Source organism: Lacerta agilis, chromosome 4 (genome assembly GCF_009819535.1).
Source record: "Lacerta agilis isolate rLacAgi1 chromosome 4, rLacAgi1.pri, whole genome shotgun sequence".
Classification (NCBI taxonomy): domain Eukaryota; kingdom Metazoa; phylum Chordata; class Lepidosauria; order Squamata; family Lacertidae; genus Lacerta; species Lacerta agilis.
In genome coordinates this window covers 53,680,298-53,696,238 of record NC_046315.1, presented here as the reverse complement: position 1 = coordinate 53,696,238, position 15,941 = coordinate 53,680,298, and the positions used below count along the sequence as shown (strand labels likewise).

At 40.4% G+C, this 15,941-nt stretch overlaps 1 protein-coding gene across 1 annotated transcript in view; it reads right to left on the bottom strand.

The window, feature by feature from the left end:
• Positions 1-226: 226 nt before the first annotated feature.
• The window catches only part of UMODL1 (uromodulin like 1), a 40,881-nt gene continuing 25,166 nt past the window's right edge, over positions 227-15,941 (bottom strand). Inside the window, exons 9-21 of the mRNA XM_033146373.1 lie at positions 15,270-15,489; positions 14,952-15,089; positions 13,292-14,281; positions 11,834-12,091; positions 10,618-10,730; positions 9,337-9,550; positions 8,226-8,363; positions 6,721-7,163; positions 5,590-5,732; positions 3,801-4,037; positions 2,893-3,052; positions 2,024-2,108; positions 227-522 (exon numbers count right to left, since the gene is read on the bottom strand). Of these exons, the coding sequence (XP_033002264.1) occupies positions 350-522; positions 2,024-2,108; positions 2,893-3,052; positions 3,801-4,037; positions 5,590-5,732; positions 6,721-7,163; positions 8,226-8,363; positions 9,337-9,550; positions 10,618-10,730; positions 11,834-12,091; positions 13,292-14,281; positions 14,952-15,089; positions 15,270-15,489 (3,312 nt within the window). The 3' untranslated portion in view covers positions 227-349. The remainder of the gene's footprint in view (positions 523-2,023; positions 2,109-2,892; positions 3,053-3,800; positions 4,038-5,589; positions 5,733-6,720; positions 7,164-8,225; positions 8,364-9,336; positions 9,551-10,617; positions 10,731-11,833; positions 12,092-13,291; positions 14,282-14,951; positions 15,090-15,269; positions 15,490-15,941) is intronic.

The window sequence follows — 15,941 nt, the reverse complement described above, 5'->3', positions numbered from 1 at the left end:
AAGCTGCCCAATGAGCTTTAGTACTGAGCAGGAGTTTAACTTCCCATCTTCCTAGCTTGCTTCCTAGTGGTTTGTTCACCATATTGTACTAATTGATTGTGGATACTGGGTGTATAAAGGACAAATTTTGTAGGGAAAACTAGATTTTACATGTAGATGGCCACACACACACACACACACACACACACAGACACAGCAGAAAGGAGCAGCAAAACCCTAATTAGTCTCCAGTCCATATATTTGCACTAGGGAAAACTTGTTTTAAAAGATTTCCCAGGGACCACACAAGCTAGCCCTTTGAACAATAGTTCAGTGAAAGGTAGAACTTACATTTGGAAAACTGAAATGTTCAGTCATAGAACACTTGGTAGTTAAAATTGTCAGACTTGATTTTGAAATTGTATGCCCCAGCCTTGTGTTGGTGTCGGAAAACTAAAAGACCTGTTATTGCCAATATAAAGGCAAATACACCAATGACAATGAGGACTGTGTAACCTGCTCCTAAGCCACGCTTTTCTTCATCTGAAATAAAGGAAATAAAAATATTAGATGTGATGATATATTGGCTTGCATACACACAATGCATTTAAAGTATATCCTTTTCCAAAACAGAAGTCTGGGAACCGTAGATTACCCAATACAGAGCTACAATTCCCATCACCCTTAACAAACTACATTTCCCAGAATTCCTTGGGTGACTAGGTGCTTTAAATGGGCTTATAAAACATAAGGGCAAACAAGGTAAAACGTTACCAGATTTCAAAAGTGCAATCCTATTCATGTTTTCTTGGAAGTAACTCCAGTTGTATTCAGTAGGGCTTGCCTTCAAGATATCATCCACAATTCTGTTTACCCCACCACTTTTTCCCAGGAAAATCCACTCTTTACTGCTGAATTGGAGCAAACGTCAACTGGGTTTTCCGCAGATTGAAGTTTGCCTACAATTCAGGGGTGGAAAGCGTGTTTTCCCAGATTAAGTGGCAGGGCAAATGGCAAACTACTCAGACCCAAGTCTAGAAAGCATGGCACAAGGAAAAAACAAACCCCTATTGGACCTGTGCTTTCTATGCATAGGCAAGTGGAAGAGTGGATGATTCCTAAATCTGTATAGGATTGCAGCCTTAATGTCTGCATAGATAATTCCATCTTCTCACTATCACAAATCAACAAACTGCAACCTCCTGCTCAGGGAGGAAAGGGGTGGAGCCAGACAGAGAGAGATGACAGGATCTTGTGAGCTAAGCAGATCAGCAGTGGCCAGGCTGCCCTCTCCCTCCACATACAGCCGGTGGAGAACTTTCAGACAACCACCAATGAACTTCTTTTTATTAACATGTGGGGACTGGGTAAAGTACAACAGTCATGAGATTGGAATAGTGCCAGTACAGCATTAACAAACAATAATTAGTCTGCTGTGTTATCATCTTGAAACACTTCAGTGCTTGCTGTGTGGCCCTATAAGGAGGGAGAAAGGAGGTAGAGGATATAAAGTGTGACACAAAGATTTGAAAATTAAAAACCGGATGGAGGGAAGTCACAAGCTCAGTAGAGCAAAGAATTTGTTTGTTTTGTTATTGGTATGTTGAATTATTGTGTTAAAAAAATAAAGCAATAAAAATTATATTTTTAAAAATTGAGGGAGAAAGGAGAGTCAGAGGCAGTTTTGGGGTAGTATGACCAGAATGGAGTGCGAGAGGTGGGGAGGGGGGACATATTTTAGTGTCTCACAGGGTGCCTCTGAAATTTGAGAGCCTACAATCTGCCACTGAGTGAGTGTGATTGCCCAGCATGGCTGGGTGATGCTCTGAGGTGGGCCAGATGTCTGGCTGCATCCTAGCCCAAGGCCTTCTCCTGGAGCCAAGTGGCTGCTCTGGTTGGTTTTGACAGGGGGGGTGTGGTTCCACAGCACAGTTCTGTTGCTTAGTTCACAGCAGCCCCAACCCATTTATGACCATTCTTATCATTTTTACTCCTAGCTGTCTCTCAGTATTAATCTTTGCCAGCCTGGTGACTGATTGCTTACCACTGGATTTGCGCAGAGGCCCCCATGATGCATTGGGCATTGCAATAGTTTCACCAGTCCTCATCAAACGGAAACCATTGCAGTTCTGGAAGAATAAAAATGAAGAAACATGAATTGGTGGCCTTCTCTTTTTTCCAGTGTGAAATGTTTAGTTGCCTACCATTCTGCAGACCATCTTAACAGATTTTTCAAGCTGCTAGTTTGAGAACTATTTGTACACCACCTAGACATTTAATGATATGGCGGTAGAGAAATACTTTTCCTGGACCTTCAAAGCTACTGCTAAGTATTGACTTCAATCTGTAACACTCAAAGTAGTAATTTACTAATAGATTTCAAAAGGTCGTCTAAGAAGGGTCAGCAACTAGGGATGGGAGAATTTTGGTTTCTCTCATTTTCTAACTTTTCCTATCTGAAGCTCATTTCTCCATATAAATTTCCAATTTTGATTTTTTTAGAAGAGTCGTCATGAAAAATTATCAGCAAACTTATCTGACTATACACATTTTGCCTAGTATAACGTCTTTTTATATAATCTTCACTAATATCTTCATTAATAAATGCATTTCTGTGTACATTGCTTGACTGAAGAACTGCACTGCAAAATTCAGAGATGTGCACATTTTGGATGCTGGTTGTGTTTCACAATTTGAGGGTGTACTGGGACCTGCGGGGGGGGGGGGAGGAAAGTGAAGTCTACTGGGACAAGCAGACATCTGCTCACACAACATTGGATTCTGCCTTATATGTTCTTGGGTTTTTTATTGTTGTAGTTGGGGAATACAGGAGAAATATATACCCCTTTCATCTTGTTTTCCAACAAGGTTTTCAAGTAGAAAATAATAAAAGCTGGCAAGGAGATGCCTTACCGTCTTGCAAGTACTCCTCGGAATTTCCAGACAAACATGGATTTTGCAATGTAGATAAACCACTGAGTCATTGACAAAGGAAAATATTTTCAGTTTAAATTGGGCTTTGTTGGATATCCCATTTGAAATCATAGTGGTGTGTGCATTTGGAACTGGACAACTGAAAAGAGAACAGAATATAATTCAACACTGCCCATGCTAACTTGTATTTCCCTTTTTGAGCTTCCTTCAAAAATTGATGGTAGCCGTCCAGAGAGAGAAAGTGAGGCAGACACACTTCACTTGGCAACTATGGAATAGCTTATAACAACAACTGCAGTAGCAATGCCTAGCAATTTTCATTTTGTTTCCTAAGAGTATTCATACATTATAATAATTTAAACAAGGCATATATGGGTGTGCGTTATATTGTACTTGATCAAAAATAAACCCAACTTTTCAATGCTACCTTTTTGCTTAGCCCCCCCCCTAATTAATTTAATCCAGGAAGAAATACCACGTTCCTTTCTATAATCAATCCATGATCAAGGGTAAGTTTTGTTTTTCTGTTCTTGTGAAAGCCCACTGTAGCTGCAGTCAACTTGGGTGTTCAGCATTTATATATATATTGCTTGGGAGGATTCAAGCCGCTTCATATTCATTAACTTAGTAATATTTACAACCACCATTCACAGTGGTTCAATAAAAATCATCCCAACATTACAGACGGGGCAGAGACTGAGAAATAATGGATTGTGTAACTCCGAGTAATAAGATGGAATCTAAAGAATAATGAAACTAAATATAAAGTAATCACAGACTTGACAACTCAAAATGATCCGCTTAAACGCTGTATTTTAATTTTTCAGATAGCACTACCTGGTACATGGTTTTTGTATGATACCCTGAATATATTGCGTGTACCATACCTGCCATCTATAAAAGGAAATGACAGAGGGTCCTTTGAGTTATTAGTTGGAGTTGCCCAACATTCGCTGACAACCACCTTGAGGTTGCTATCATGTCTCTGTATTCCCACTTCAATCATTAGGTCGTCACTAGCAGAGATGGTGAAATTTTTGGGAATTGGAGCATTTCCAATGAAGAGCTGCATTTCTGTTAAGAAGCGTCCTGATCCATGTAAATCCTCAAAAATGGTATAAACCCTGCAAGATAATCAGTTGTTAAAATTCATGGAGAGCTTGTTTTTTTATGGGCTCTGTTCCTCTGTCCCATATGTGCAGAATACCAGCATTCTTTCTAGATTCTGTGTACAGCACTCTGTGTGTGCACACACACACATTAAAACAGAGTCAGAAACAAATATACAACAAAAACCACAGAGCTAGACAGTGCTATATTCTATCCTAAAAAGCTGGTGAAACTACAGCTAGGACCAGAATAGGGGAGGGCTGATGGTGGTAAGTGACTCCCCTAATAACAACTAACACTCAGCAGAACAGACACAAACTACAACATAAACTAATTTAAAAATTACAATGTGCAGAACTGGGGGTTTTTTTAAAGAAAGGCTTCAGAAAAGCATTGGTATGGACTGGTATTAGGAAGGGATTAGATCCCTTAAGCTGGAAACTAAGCATAAACAAAATCTATAACACTCCACCAAAAACTTTTCCAGTGTTCCTTCTCCTAAAAAAGTGTACTATGAAGAGGAATGGAAAACCATGACACAGTTCTGACAATTACCTCTCGCCAAAACCACTGTGATTGGAAAGAGCCCCGGTAAAATTATTCTCTGGTTGTAAGCTACAGCTGCCTGTCACAAAACTACACCCTATCCTCTCCCTCTCCTCTTTTATGGAGGTTGTAGAGAGTGTATCCATTTTTAATAGGCTGTTATCTGAGTGTTAGTGTCCCCCAGAGTCTCTTGGAGGGAGGGGTCTTTACTAAAATTCCTTAGTGCAGTGGTTTTCATCCAGTGTGCCGTGGCACCCTGGGGTGCCTCGAATGATAGTCAGGGGTGCCACGGGCAACACTGGCTTCTGTCCCTCTTTCCTTCCCTCCCTTCCTCTGATGCCATCTCATGTCTCTGCCTCCCAATGGCTTGCACAACTGTTTGTTGCAGCAGCCCTGGCTACAAGCTCCACAGGCAAATGGTGCCTATGGGGCTGGTCAGAGGATGCTTCCCAGGTCCCTGTGGGGCAGTGTGAGGAGGCACCTCTCTTTGGGGCGGGGGGGGCAGCTCAGAGAACAGGGGTGGCAGCTGTGACTCCCCAGATGACTCCCAAGGAGATTGGAGAGGAGACTGAGGGAACACTCCCCAAGGGAGGGTGTTCAAAAAGGGGTCGTTTTATCATTTTATAGACAGTTTAAAACGACAAAGACATGATATAGTGGATTTTTAAGAAATAGCAGTATGTAATAAGGGGGAAACAAACCAGAAGTGGAAGCTGGGGGGTGCCCGGGAGGGAAGGGAAGAGGTGATGTAATATAAATGTTATTGATATGAGATGTATGTAATGATAGAAAAAGAAAAGTGAATAAAAATTTAATAAAAAAGAAAAAAAGGGGTGAGGGGCTGCCAGCTCTGCAGGCAAGGGGTGACATAACTGGGCTCCTGAGCCCCACGAGGGTGCTGCTGAAAGAATGTAGTTGGTTAAGGGAGCCGTGGACCCAAAAAGGTTGGAAAATTCTGCCTTAGTGTATAATAAAATGAAGGTACACTGAACCATTTGGATTTGAACCATTCCCACTTACCCTTCTGGAGTATATCCAGATGAAGTCAAGAGGTCATTTTGAAACACACAAAGAATTGGACTGACAACCTTCAGGTGGCGGATGACCCTTGAAGAAAGCAGATCATTTCGAAGAACTGATTTTACTATGGTGTGTGTTGTGTTCTGGGGGAAAAAAACCAAATGCAACGGAAGAAAAAATCAAGGTTTGTTTGTTACATTTTAAGGATAACTTAAGAGGACATACTGGCTTCAGCAAATAAAACAGAACAATCGGGCATGGAACCTTTTCCATATGAGGAATGATTAAAACAATTAAGTTTAGTCATCTTAGAAAAGCACTAGTGAAAATATGATATAAGAGTGAAAATATGGGCATTTGGTTGAAGGGTAGTATATAAATATTTATAAAATAATTAATACAATAAAATAAGGAGTGGATGGGGATGTTCTAGAACTGGCACATGTCCACTAATTCACACAACCCTCAGTTCATGATGGCTAACAGGAAATGTCACACCGTCATGTCTCCATAGCTAACCAATTGCATGTAGCCACCATTATGCACAGGAATGAGCTTTAGACATATTAATGCAAGTGACAAAATAAAAATGTAGTTATTCCTGTATCAGGCCACAGATCAGACATATTGATTATTTTGTACAAATAAACCCCAAATCTCTATAAAGGGCCATAAAGCAACTGCAGCTATATTCTACAGATTGAATAGAGGCAGGTGTTTCTTCTCTTCATCCTGACTGAAAACAATTAGCAGGTTAGGCCTCAGTGATGGAATCCACAGTGCTGTTTCTGCACAACAGCAAGGAAAGGAAATGGAAGGTAAGAATATCAAATTATTATTATTATTAATTATAGCAATGGTTTATATCCAAACTGCTCACCAAACCAAAAGCCTATATCTCATTCACTATCCTATTTTCATATGTAAGCAGTTTCCTTTAGGGATTGTGGGTAATAATTCTCCAACCTTCTCTGTTCTTAAGCAAGTTCCCTAGTAGTTTTGGAGGGTGCAAGTCTGAACTCTATTGTTTCAGTGACCTTTGGTGCTTACTTTGTTATCTCAATGATCTCATTATTAATATATGTCAGTAAATATCACTTAACGTTCTCTTCCGAGATTGAAGTGACTTACGGTTTGTACTTCAGTTCCACATTCGTTCCACCCAGTCCGAAGTATGACATGACTGGAATTGCTGGAGCTTACATTGCAGTGGGGCCTTCCCAGGTACAGGGAAGATTCTGGGATAGATTCTTGCTTCAAAAAGTCCTTCTGAATGGTGATGACAATTTTTTCAATCTCGCAAAGCACTCTGACTGCTTTCTTAATTAAAAACCCCTGGGGAGGCTTACTGGGTGGTAAGGGTGAGACTTGAACATTCAGCATTAGTTCTGTAGATGCATTGCTAAATATAGTGCTGGTAGTTGCATTTTCCAAACTTCTGGTTTGGGGGACAGAAGAATCCTCTCCAGCAGGTGATGGCACATGGTTTGAAGTATATGGATGTGTCAAAGGTAAAACTGTGCTGCTCAGGTCTTTTGTCTGGGTACCTCCTGCATCAGGGTTGGGGGAAAGTGCTATAGAGTGGAAGGGAAAGGTATGGCAACTTGCATTATTCAATTAATTTTCTTACAGGGAGTCGACCAGAACACATTATTAATACGGGTTTAAAGTGGGGATGTTGTTCCATTTTAATTTTCTCATCAAAAGGAGTGCTTTCAGGAGGGCTGAAACATTCCCTTTTAAAAAGCTTAAATTGTAACAATAGGGCTTGTTGAATTTTTCAATTTTCATTTCCAAAACTGAAAGGTGCTAAAAGGTTGTACCATGGCTTGGGAATTCAAAATATCTTTGGGCTAAATTAATATAATTTAATTTTGCTTGGTAAATTTGCATAGAAATCATTTAAATGACTGCCATTTAGTGAGCTGATGTCACAATGCTATGTAGGCCATTGGAATTGACTATGTGCTGATGCCACTGAGGACAAAATTAATTCAGCAAGTGAAATGCTTCCTGAATAGGTGAACATTTTCTAGCCTTTCCCAAACAATCACCAAAAGAGGTGAAGGGGTGGGGAGAGCTTTTCAGTTCTGCTAAAAATGTTCATAGAAATGAGCCCCCCTCCTGCATTACAAAACATTGGGCTCCAGTGAGCAATATAATGTAAGTGCCCCTCTACTGCCCTTCTCAAATGAATTTATACATACATCAGTTGACCCAGCAGCACCTTATTTCAGGATTATATTGTGTGAACATCTGCTACAATATGTTTATAGATTGTATTAGTTACAGGTGGGTAGCCGTGTTGGTCTGCCATAGTCGGAAAAAAATAAATAATTCTTTCCAGTTGCACCTTAGAGACCAATTGAGTTTGTTCTTGGTATGAGCTTTCGTGTGCATGCACACTTCTTCAGATACTTCTTTCGTGCATGCACTTCTTTCTTTCTTTCGTGCATGCACACGAAAGCTCATACCAAGAACAAACTCAGTTGGTCTCTAAGGTGCTACTGGAAAGAATTTTTTATTTTGTTTCGACTATAGATTGTATTGTAATCCCACCACCTATGGTGAATTTGCTAGATATGCTCTGATCTTATATTCATGGAATGGAAGGAAAGTAAATATTGAAACATTGCCTTCACAGTTTCTCCCAGGTCTCTCAGCATTCGCGTTGACAAATCCTTCTTTGCAGCTGCATTCATAAGATCCATAAGTATTAGAGCAAGATGCATCAGAAGAACAATCTGTTTCTTCCCTCTCACACTCATCATAATCTGTTTTTTAAAATAATAATAATAATAATAATAATAATAATAATAGTGACAATTCATGAGTGATTATTATTTAGCTGCACTTGCAGTTATAGTAATGGCAGTGTTATAAGCCAGCATTCTCACAGGCTATCGAGAAGTTTTTTTCCCCACCTTTAAGTACCAACCCCAGCTGGAAGGACTTTGATTCTCCCCACAGCATGAACATCAGCTTTCTTCAAAAGATGACAGCCCTGGGTCCTAATGCCACCAGCTCCATACTCCTGAAGAGGGGTTAGCCCCCCCCCCCACATGATGTCAAGGGTGGGCAATGCATGTAGGTTTTTTAGAGGAGATTTCATTTTGACTGAGGTGAGGTGCCATTTCATAGCAATCATTCCAAGACTGCAATCCTTTTAGATTTACTCATGAATAAACCTGCATAGGATTGTGCTACATGAAGTGTGTGTGTGTGTGTGTGTGTGTGTGTGTGTGTGTGTGTGTGTTTTGGATGCCATTTTGGAGATGCTGCTTTTCTACTGTTACTAAAGGAGGTGATTAGACTGGGAAGCAAATACATGGTTTCAAACCCTCCCTTGGCCACAATGCCCACTGGGTGACTATAGACAGTCACACTCTCTCAGCTTCACCTACTTCACAGGATTGTTTGAGGATAATATGGAGGTGGCTGCACCATGTGCCTTGAGCTCCTCAAAGGAACAGTGGCATATAAATTAAGCAAAATAAACAAATAAAATGCAATGTCAAGAATGGTTCTACATTTGTGACCGAACATGCTGTTTTAGCTTGGAAATGATGAATCATACATTTTATTTTGTGAGATTTTATTTCGTGAGTCAGTACAAACACTAAAGGTCCCATAACAGCTTTTGATTTGTCACTTTCATTTGTGACCTACTTTTAGAATTGAAGTCTGAAGTCCAGCACTTACCATTTTTCAGGGTTTGAGAAATTACAACAATAAACTATTGCTTACCATGTATGGAGAGACTGCTGTTATCAATCATGAAATGGCGGCTGTGGTGAAAGGCCTCAAGGAAAGAACTGGAAACGTTGTTTGCATCCATGTCTTCAGGAATCAGGAGGTTGAAGCTCACCACCACACTTCCATTAGTCACACTTGTTATCAACATTTTAATCAAGCCAGCATCCATTTTCGGAAGAATATTAAGGGGCAGAGACGTATGGACCTATTGTCAAAACAGAATGAATGTACTGGATAAAAAAAGTGCACTGAGAATGACTTGGATTTTGTGTGCAGGAAGTTTTACAGACAACTCAACATATCAGGCACTGGGAACTGTTTGGACCCAAGATTAGAGAATATTCAGAAGATGGGGTAGTCCTGTGTTAGGAAACTGAACCAATAATGCACAATTCTTTCTTACTACCCTTTGAACTGGTTGGACCAGCATAGTTTTACCCTTTTTATTATAAACGAGAAACCCGCATTATAGACAGGTATGAACAGAAGACTGTTTCCTATAAGCAGGTACCTAGCTTTTATGTTGTTTTTTTGCAAATTGTTATTTTAGGGTTGTCTTGTTTTAGTTGTGATCTTAACATTTTACATTTTTAAGCTGCCTAGAGAACAGTGTTATTGTGCGGTGTTATATAAATAAAGTTAACAACCATCACCATAAGACAACTCGGTTTTTCATCATTTGATAACTCTCAGTTGAATGTGTGAACTTTATGGGGGGGGAACAGGGATGTGAAGTGGCAAAAACCATAGACCTAAGCTCATGCATTTGATGAATGCATCCTACTGCACATGCATAGAGCCTGCCCTCGACTTTGGCTGACCATGTGGGAGCCAAGGGATACATGGAGCTTCAGGTTGGGTAGTGGCAGTGTGGATGTGAAGGTGAGAACATGGCTCTTATCACTGCTTCATACTTGTGAGACAACATGATGTTGCAATCTTCAAGTGATGAACACACATGAGGTTCTTGCCACAGGACTACCAGATTAACACATTATAAAGCCCTAATTGAGGCCCAAGATTCAAGATCACATGAGAGACAATGGTTGTGTATCTCATTCCTCTTGCTGTGCTCTTCTGCCCCCGCCCCAAAATAATCTGTTCATGAGGGTCTTCCAACACTCTGGAGCAGGTTTTGAGGGGGTGGAGGCTTCAGGAGAAAGGAGAAAAGTGAGAAGCTCCAGTGAAGGACAACAGTACAACCCATTAAATACATAATTATACCCATTTTATACCATATTGAGTTTTCCCACTCTTATCAAATTTACTTACCTCAGTGAGAAACAACTGTGTAAAATTTTGATACTCTTCACTACTTGTGTTGTTGAACCCTGAGCTATAGTTGAGATTTGATATCCTGACGGTTCCACTAAGTATCTGGGCAGCTGTGGGATTGGAGGGGAAAATGTAAACATACACAGTAATAAGTGTAGTATTCAGAATACAATTTCTAGGCCTCTAGGAAATTTCAGATAACTCATGCTAGCTCTTTTTCTAAACTCAAATAGCAAATCTGAATAAAAATAACTAAAAGAACTGGAGGAAAATAACGAATGTTGCTTTTAGATGCAGTGAGTTTTTCTTCACTATTGGGCTGTTCTGGATTTCTGAATGGAGAAGCAAGTATTCGTAAGACATGATTGGCTTCAAAATTTCCATTCCCTCTTATGAGCAGGAAATGTGAGAGGTCACATTCACACCATTTAAAGTGCTCTTAAATCACTTTAACATTCATGGTTCCACCCAAGGAATCCAAGAAACTTTAGTTTGTTGAGGGTGCTGAATGTTCTTGAGCAATCCCCTCACATAGCTACAATTCCCAGGGCCCTTAACAAACAACAGTTCTCATGATTCTTTGGGGGAAAGCCATGATGGTTGAAGCAGTATAAGAATGCTTTAAATGTATGGCATGGATGTGACCCAACTCATTGACGAACTAAATGGTCATTTTTTTGTGAATAGTACTTTCTTCTTCTTCTTCTTCTTCTTCTTCTTCTTCTTCTTCTTCTTCTCCTCCTCCTCCTCCTCCTCCTCATATTTAGCATTCCCCTATAAGTATAAAGGGCTGACATTTCTCTTACAGACTTGTGGTCACCAGATTATATATAAAAAAAAAACTTCTAAGAATATTTTACCTGCCTTTACTTTATGTTGTATACTTTACTTTATGCTTTATACATTTTGCTCTTCCACTGGCTGCGCTGAGGGAGGGAAGTAGCGCCAGCTTTTTATGCCTCATTGGCTGCCCAGGCAGGTGGCAACCAATGCCCTTTCAGCCTGCGAGGCACCTCCCCCCCCCAAGAGCAGGTCTCTCATTGGCCAACTTAAAATGCAGGAGCTGCCAGAAACTCCAGCCAACTACCCAGGTGGCCAGGGGAATTCCCCAACAGACACCTGGCCATGTGCATTCTGGCTGCCCAGGGATGGCGAACGAGCACAAGGATCCACAACAACCGCCCACGCGGAGGAAGGGGCAAGTGTCCATTACCTGTCTTTACTTTATGCTGTACTGGTTTGCTTTTATTTCCACAAACTTCTGTCCCAATTTCAACAGTGTACAAAATCCCAGGTTCTAGTCCGGAAATAGTCAGGTTGGGGCTCTGGGTCTTCAGCACTTGTATAAGCTCCTTTCCATTAAGCAACAGAAAGTGGAAAGAAGCATTTAGTGTAACTTTTGTGGTCCAAGTTACTTGAAAGCTGGTACTGGTTACATTGGAAAAAATGATATTTGAAGCTGGAAAGCGCACTAAGAAGAAAAGAGATGGCAATTAAATCTTTGAAGGAAGGGGGGAAGAATTATCTAAGAAACATCTATTCCATTTGCCACATTTTAAATGTAAAGTTTAATGAAAAGTTTTACAGATTTTACAGTAGAAAGAATCCCCTTCCCACACCAGCCACATTTTGGAACAAATTTGATCTCCAAATAAACTATAGACTAGTGGCAATTAAAGGTGGCAGGAAAGTTGAGGTAACTTTAAACTATGTTCAAAAAACAACAACAACAGTGTTTGGATATTTGGCACCTAAGGCAAAATTAATATATCTAATTTCAGTAAGAGAAAGCTACATGAAACTTTTAATTTCAAAAAAGCAAGACTATGAGCTAGTTGACTTTTATGGATATTAAACACATACTGTATTTTAGGTGCTTTTACAAATAATCAATGATAATGAAAGTGCACTCTCTTAGAATAATACTGGAACATACATGTTACCAGTCAAAATAGAATTTGACAAGGCTTCTCTTACCCTTCTGTTATGTTTAAAGGATACCTCTTTGAAAGAGGGGAAGTACCCCCTGTCAGTGAGGAATTGCCCTCAATGCTCACCAGAAGAATCCTACTAGGGAGAGGTGGAAATCAGGTTTGGAGAAAGCATGCCTCCTCTGATGCAAAGGTTCTTTTACACCAGGCGTAGAAAGGCCAGATGACATTGTAGCCAACGCTTTGCAGGACTCATATGACCAGTGGGGCCACCTACTGGCATGCAGCACAAAATTTAAACCACCAGGATCGGATGAATTTGGGAGCTCTGACTAGGTAATCTCAAGTGCTCTCTGAACTGTCCCTTGGCAAGCACAGCTTGTATTCAGCACCATTTAAATTTGACTCTAAATACAAGTTGCACTGCTTTTGACTGGCATCAGACCCAGTTGGGAACTCCTAATCAGAGCACCCAAATGGACCCATTACTAACAGTGCAGCTTGCATTCAGCACCAAATTTAGACAGTTCTTCTGTACTTTGGACATCCACTCTGCAAACAGGAGATGTAATTGAGTGAAATTAAGAGAAAGGTGTGTGCTTAAATCTCAAAGGAATTTAAGTGTTTGACTGGCCTTTAGCCATTCTCTTGCATTTTCTACACACACTAACCCTCAATGTCTTTTTCTACATACTAACAAATTGATTTTAAGGAAAGTTTTTGTATAAAGGCAGACTCACCACCACAATCTGGGGCAGGGGTGACAACTGTGTAGCCCCCAGACAAAGATGGTAATGTTGTGGGTGGATTTTTCTCAGCCCAAGATCTGTTATCTTTCCCCATCTCTTTGTCAAGGGTATGATTTAGAACATAAAATGTGGGGTGTTGTGTTACATTCAGAGCTGAAGTTGCATTTTGCTGAGAACTTCTCTCAGTTATGAGGCTAGGTGTACTTGTCTCTACTTCAGAGCCATTTCTCACAAATGGATAAACTGTAATATTTGAAACGCCAGGAAACATGGACATTGAAGAGTTATGCCTTTCTTGTGTTGTTGATCTCTCTTCAACTAAGTTTTCATTTGGTGAAGTTACATTGTCCCACTTTTTTGTCACCAGAGCAGGAGCTTCTGAAGTACTCAGGGTGTTATTATTCTTGACATACCCGGTGGTAGTTATATTGTTCCACTTTTTTGTTACTGGAGCAGGAGTTTCTGAAGTACTCAGGGTGTTATTATTCTTGACATACCCTGTGGTAGTTACATTGTTCCACTTTTTTGTTACTGGAGCAGGAGTTTCTGAAGTACTCAGGGTATTATTATTCCTGACATACCCTGTGGTAGTTACATTGTTCCACATTTTTGTTACTGGAGCAGGAGTTTCTGAAGTATTCAGGGTGTTATTATTCTTGACATACCCGGTGGTCGTTACATTATTCCACTTTTTTGTTACTGGAGCAGGAGTTTCTGAAGTACTCTGGCTGTAATTGTTCCTCACATACCCTGAAGTGGTCATTCTCTGAGATGCTGACAGGGTTTTGTCTGGCGGAAGAGTGCTTGACTCTTGGGTCCCATTTGAGGGCAATATTATTGTCTCAGTGGACTTAGACGTGAATGAAGTCACTGCCCTTACTTCAGACATTGCCAGAGGAGTGGAACCTGTCCCAGGCAGTCCTTCTGTAGCATTTGCTTCAAATGCAGGCACCATTTCTGTAACCGGATCTACAATATCACCTGGAATGCAACATTTACGCATTTGACACAAACCATAGTGTACACTATGAGTGGCATTTCCTTGGTAAACAACTATACATGAAACGACTGTACTAGTATAAATCAATTAATAATAAATATGAAACACTAGTATCCCTTATGTCTTATTCCATGAGAAAGACCTCCATTTTACTAGACTCACCTCTGACATTGCACTTGCCCATCTCCTGATGTCCTGACGGTACAGAGGAATAAAGGCAGCTGCTGACTAACACTGAGTCAGAACAGTTATCTATATGGCTCAGTACTTGCTACACTGACTGGCAGTGGCTTCCCAGAGTCTAGACAAGGTTCTCTCTCCAGGGATTGAACCTGAGACCCTCTGCATGCAAAGCAGTTGCTCGACAATTGAACTACAGCCCTTCCCCATTCACACGAGGCACCTCCTTGCATGGAGTAGCCTAAACAAGTATGAGTGGCTCCTCCTGCAGGTCTTCCCTCCATGTGTGAAGGTAGATTTGGGTGAGCAGTTGAAATGCTGAGGGTGGCTCCACCTGCATGGCCATGCCATTCCTTTAATTGGTCCAAACCCCTTCATGTAAACTAATGCAGGGGGGGGGCATAGTAGAATCCTTTTCAATCCATGGAAAGAAAGAAAAAGCCTCCACAGAAGAATAAGTCTGAATCTTACCCTCACAGTTTCTCCCAGGTCGGGATGGATTGGCATCTGTGGTTGTCTTGCATCTGCACATATATGAGCCCAATATATTGATACATTCTGCATACATGCAACAATCATTCTCTGCCCGGGATGCACATTCATTCCAGTCTGTAATTCAAAAACCAAAATTCAATTAGCAAAGCAACTTTGGTTAGGTTAACTGGGACTAGAATGAGAAATAATGCAGTAATTTCTCCAAGGCCTAGGAGATCTACAGACCTAATACTAGTTTCCTCTGTACTATAACTGAGCAGCTATGCAAGTTTGACATTAAATTAGATAGCCTACCTTCTACTCGAGAGCTATTTTGGTCAACAAGGAATGCAGGACTGTTGAACAGTGATGAAATCATTGGCTCAAATGCAGACAAGTCTTTTGGAAATAATGAGTCTTCGACTATGATTTTAAGTTTCACGACAATGCTACCAGCTCTAAGAGAGTCTATTTGCACTTTCAGCTTTCCCATCTGGTATAATGCAGACATATTTGAAGGAAGTGACTTTCTGATCTGAAAACAGATAAGAGAACTATTGCTATTTTAATATAAAACTATATACACTGAATTTTGTTTTCCATAACACTATCATGTCTGTATTCAGAATTTGTAGAAAAACCTATGCTCCATGGTGCGCCCACAAAAAAAGTGGTAATTTAGTAGGCTACCTGAAATTTCCATTAATTCAGATGGTTCTACACAGTTGTCATTCACTTGCTCCACAATGGTAAAAAAAAGATGTAGCAGTTTTGTTGGGATAGCATATAAATTAAGGCCCTGTACCTATAGTATCCAATTAAAGTGTTCCAACTCATAATGTGCCTCTTTCCTTATGATTATTTGTCACTACTCTACAGGAATGGTGTTGGTGGGGAAACAGCTAACCCCTTGAGAAACAATGTTGGAATTTATGCATGTTATGAAGGCAGATTTGTTGCATTGGTAAAGGGATATGGTAGCATTAT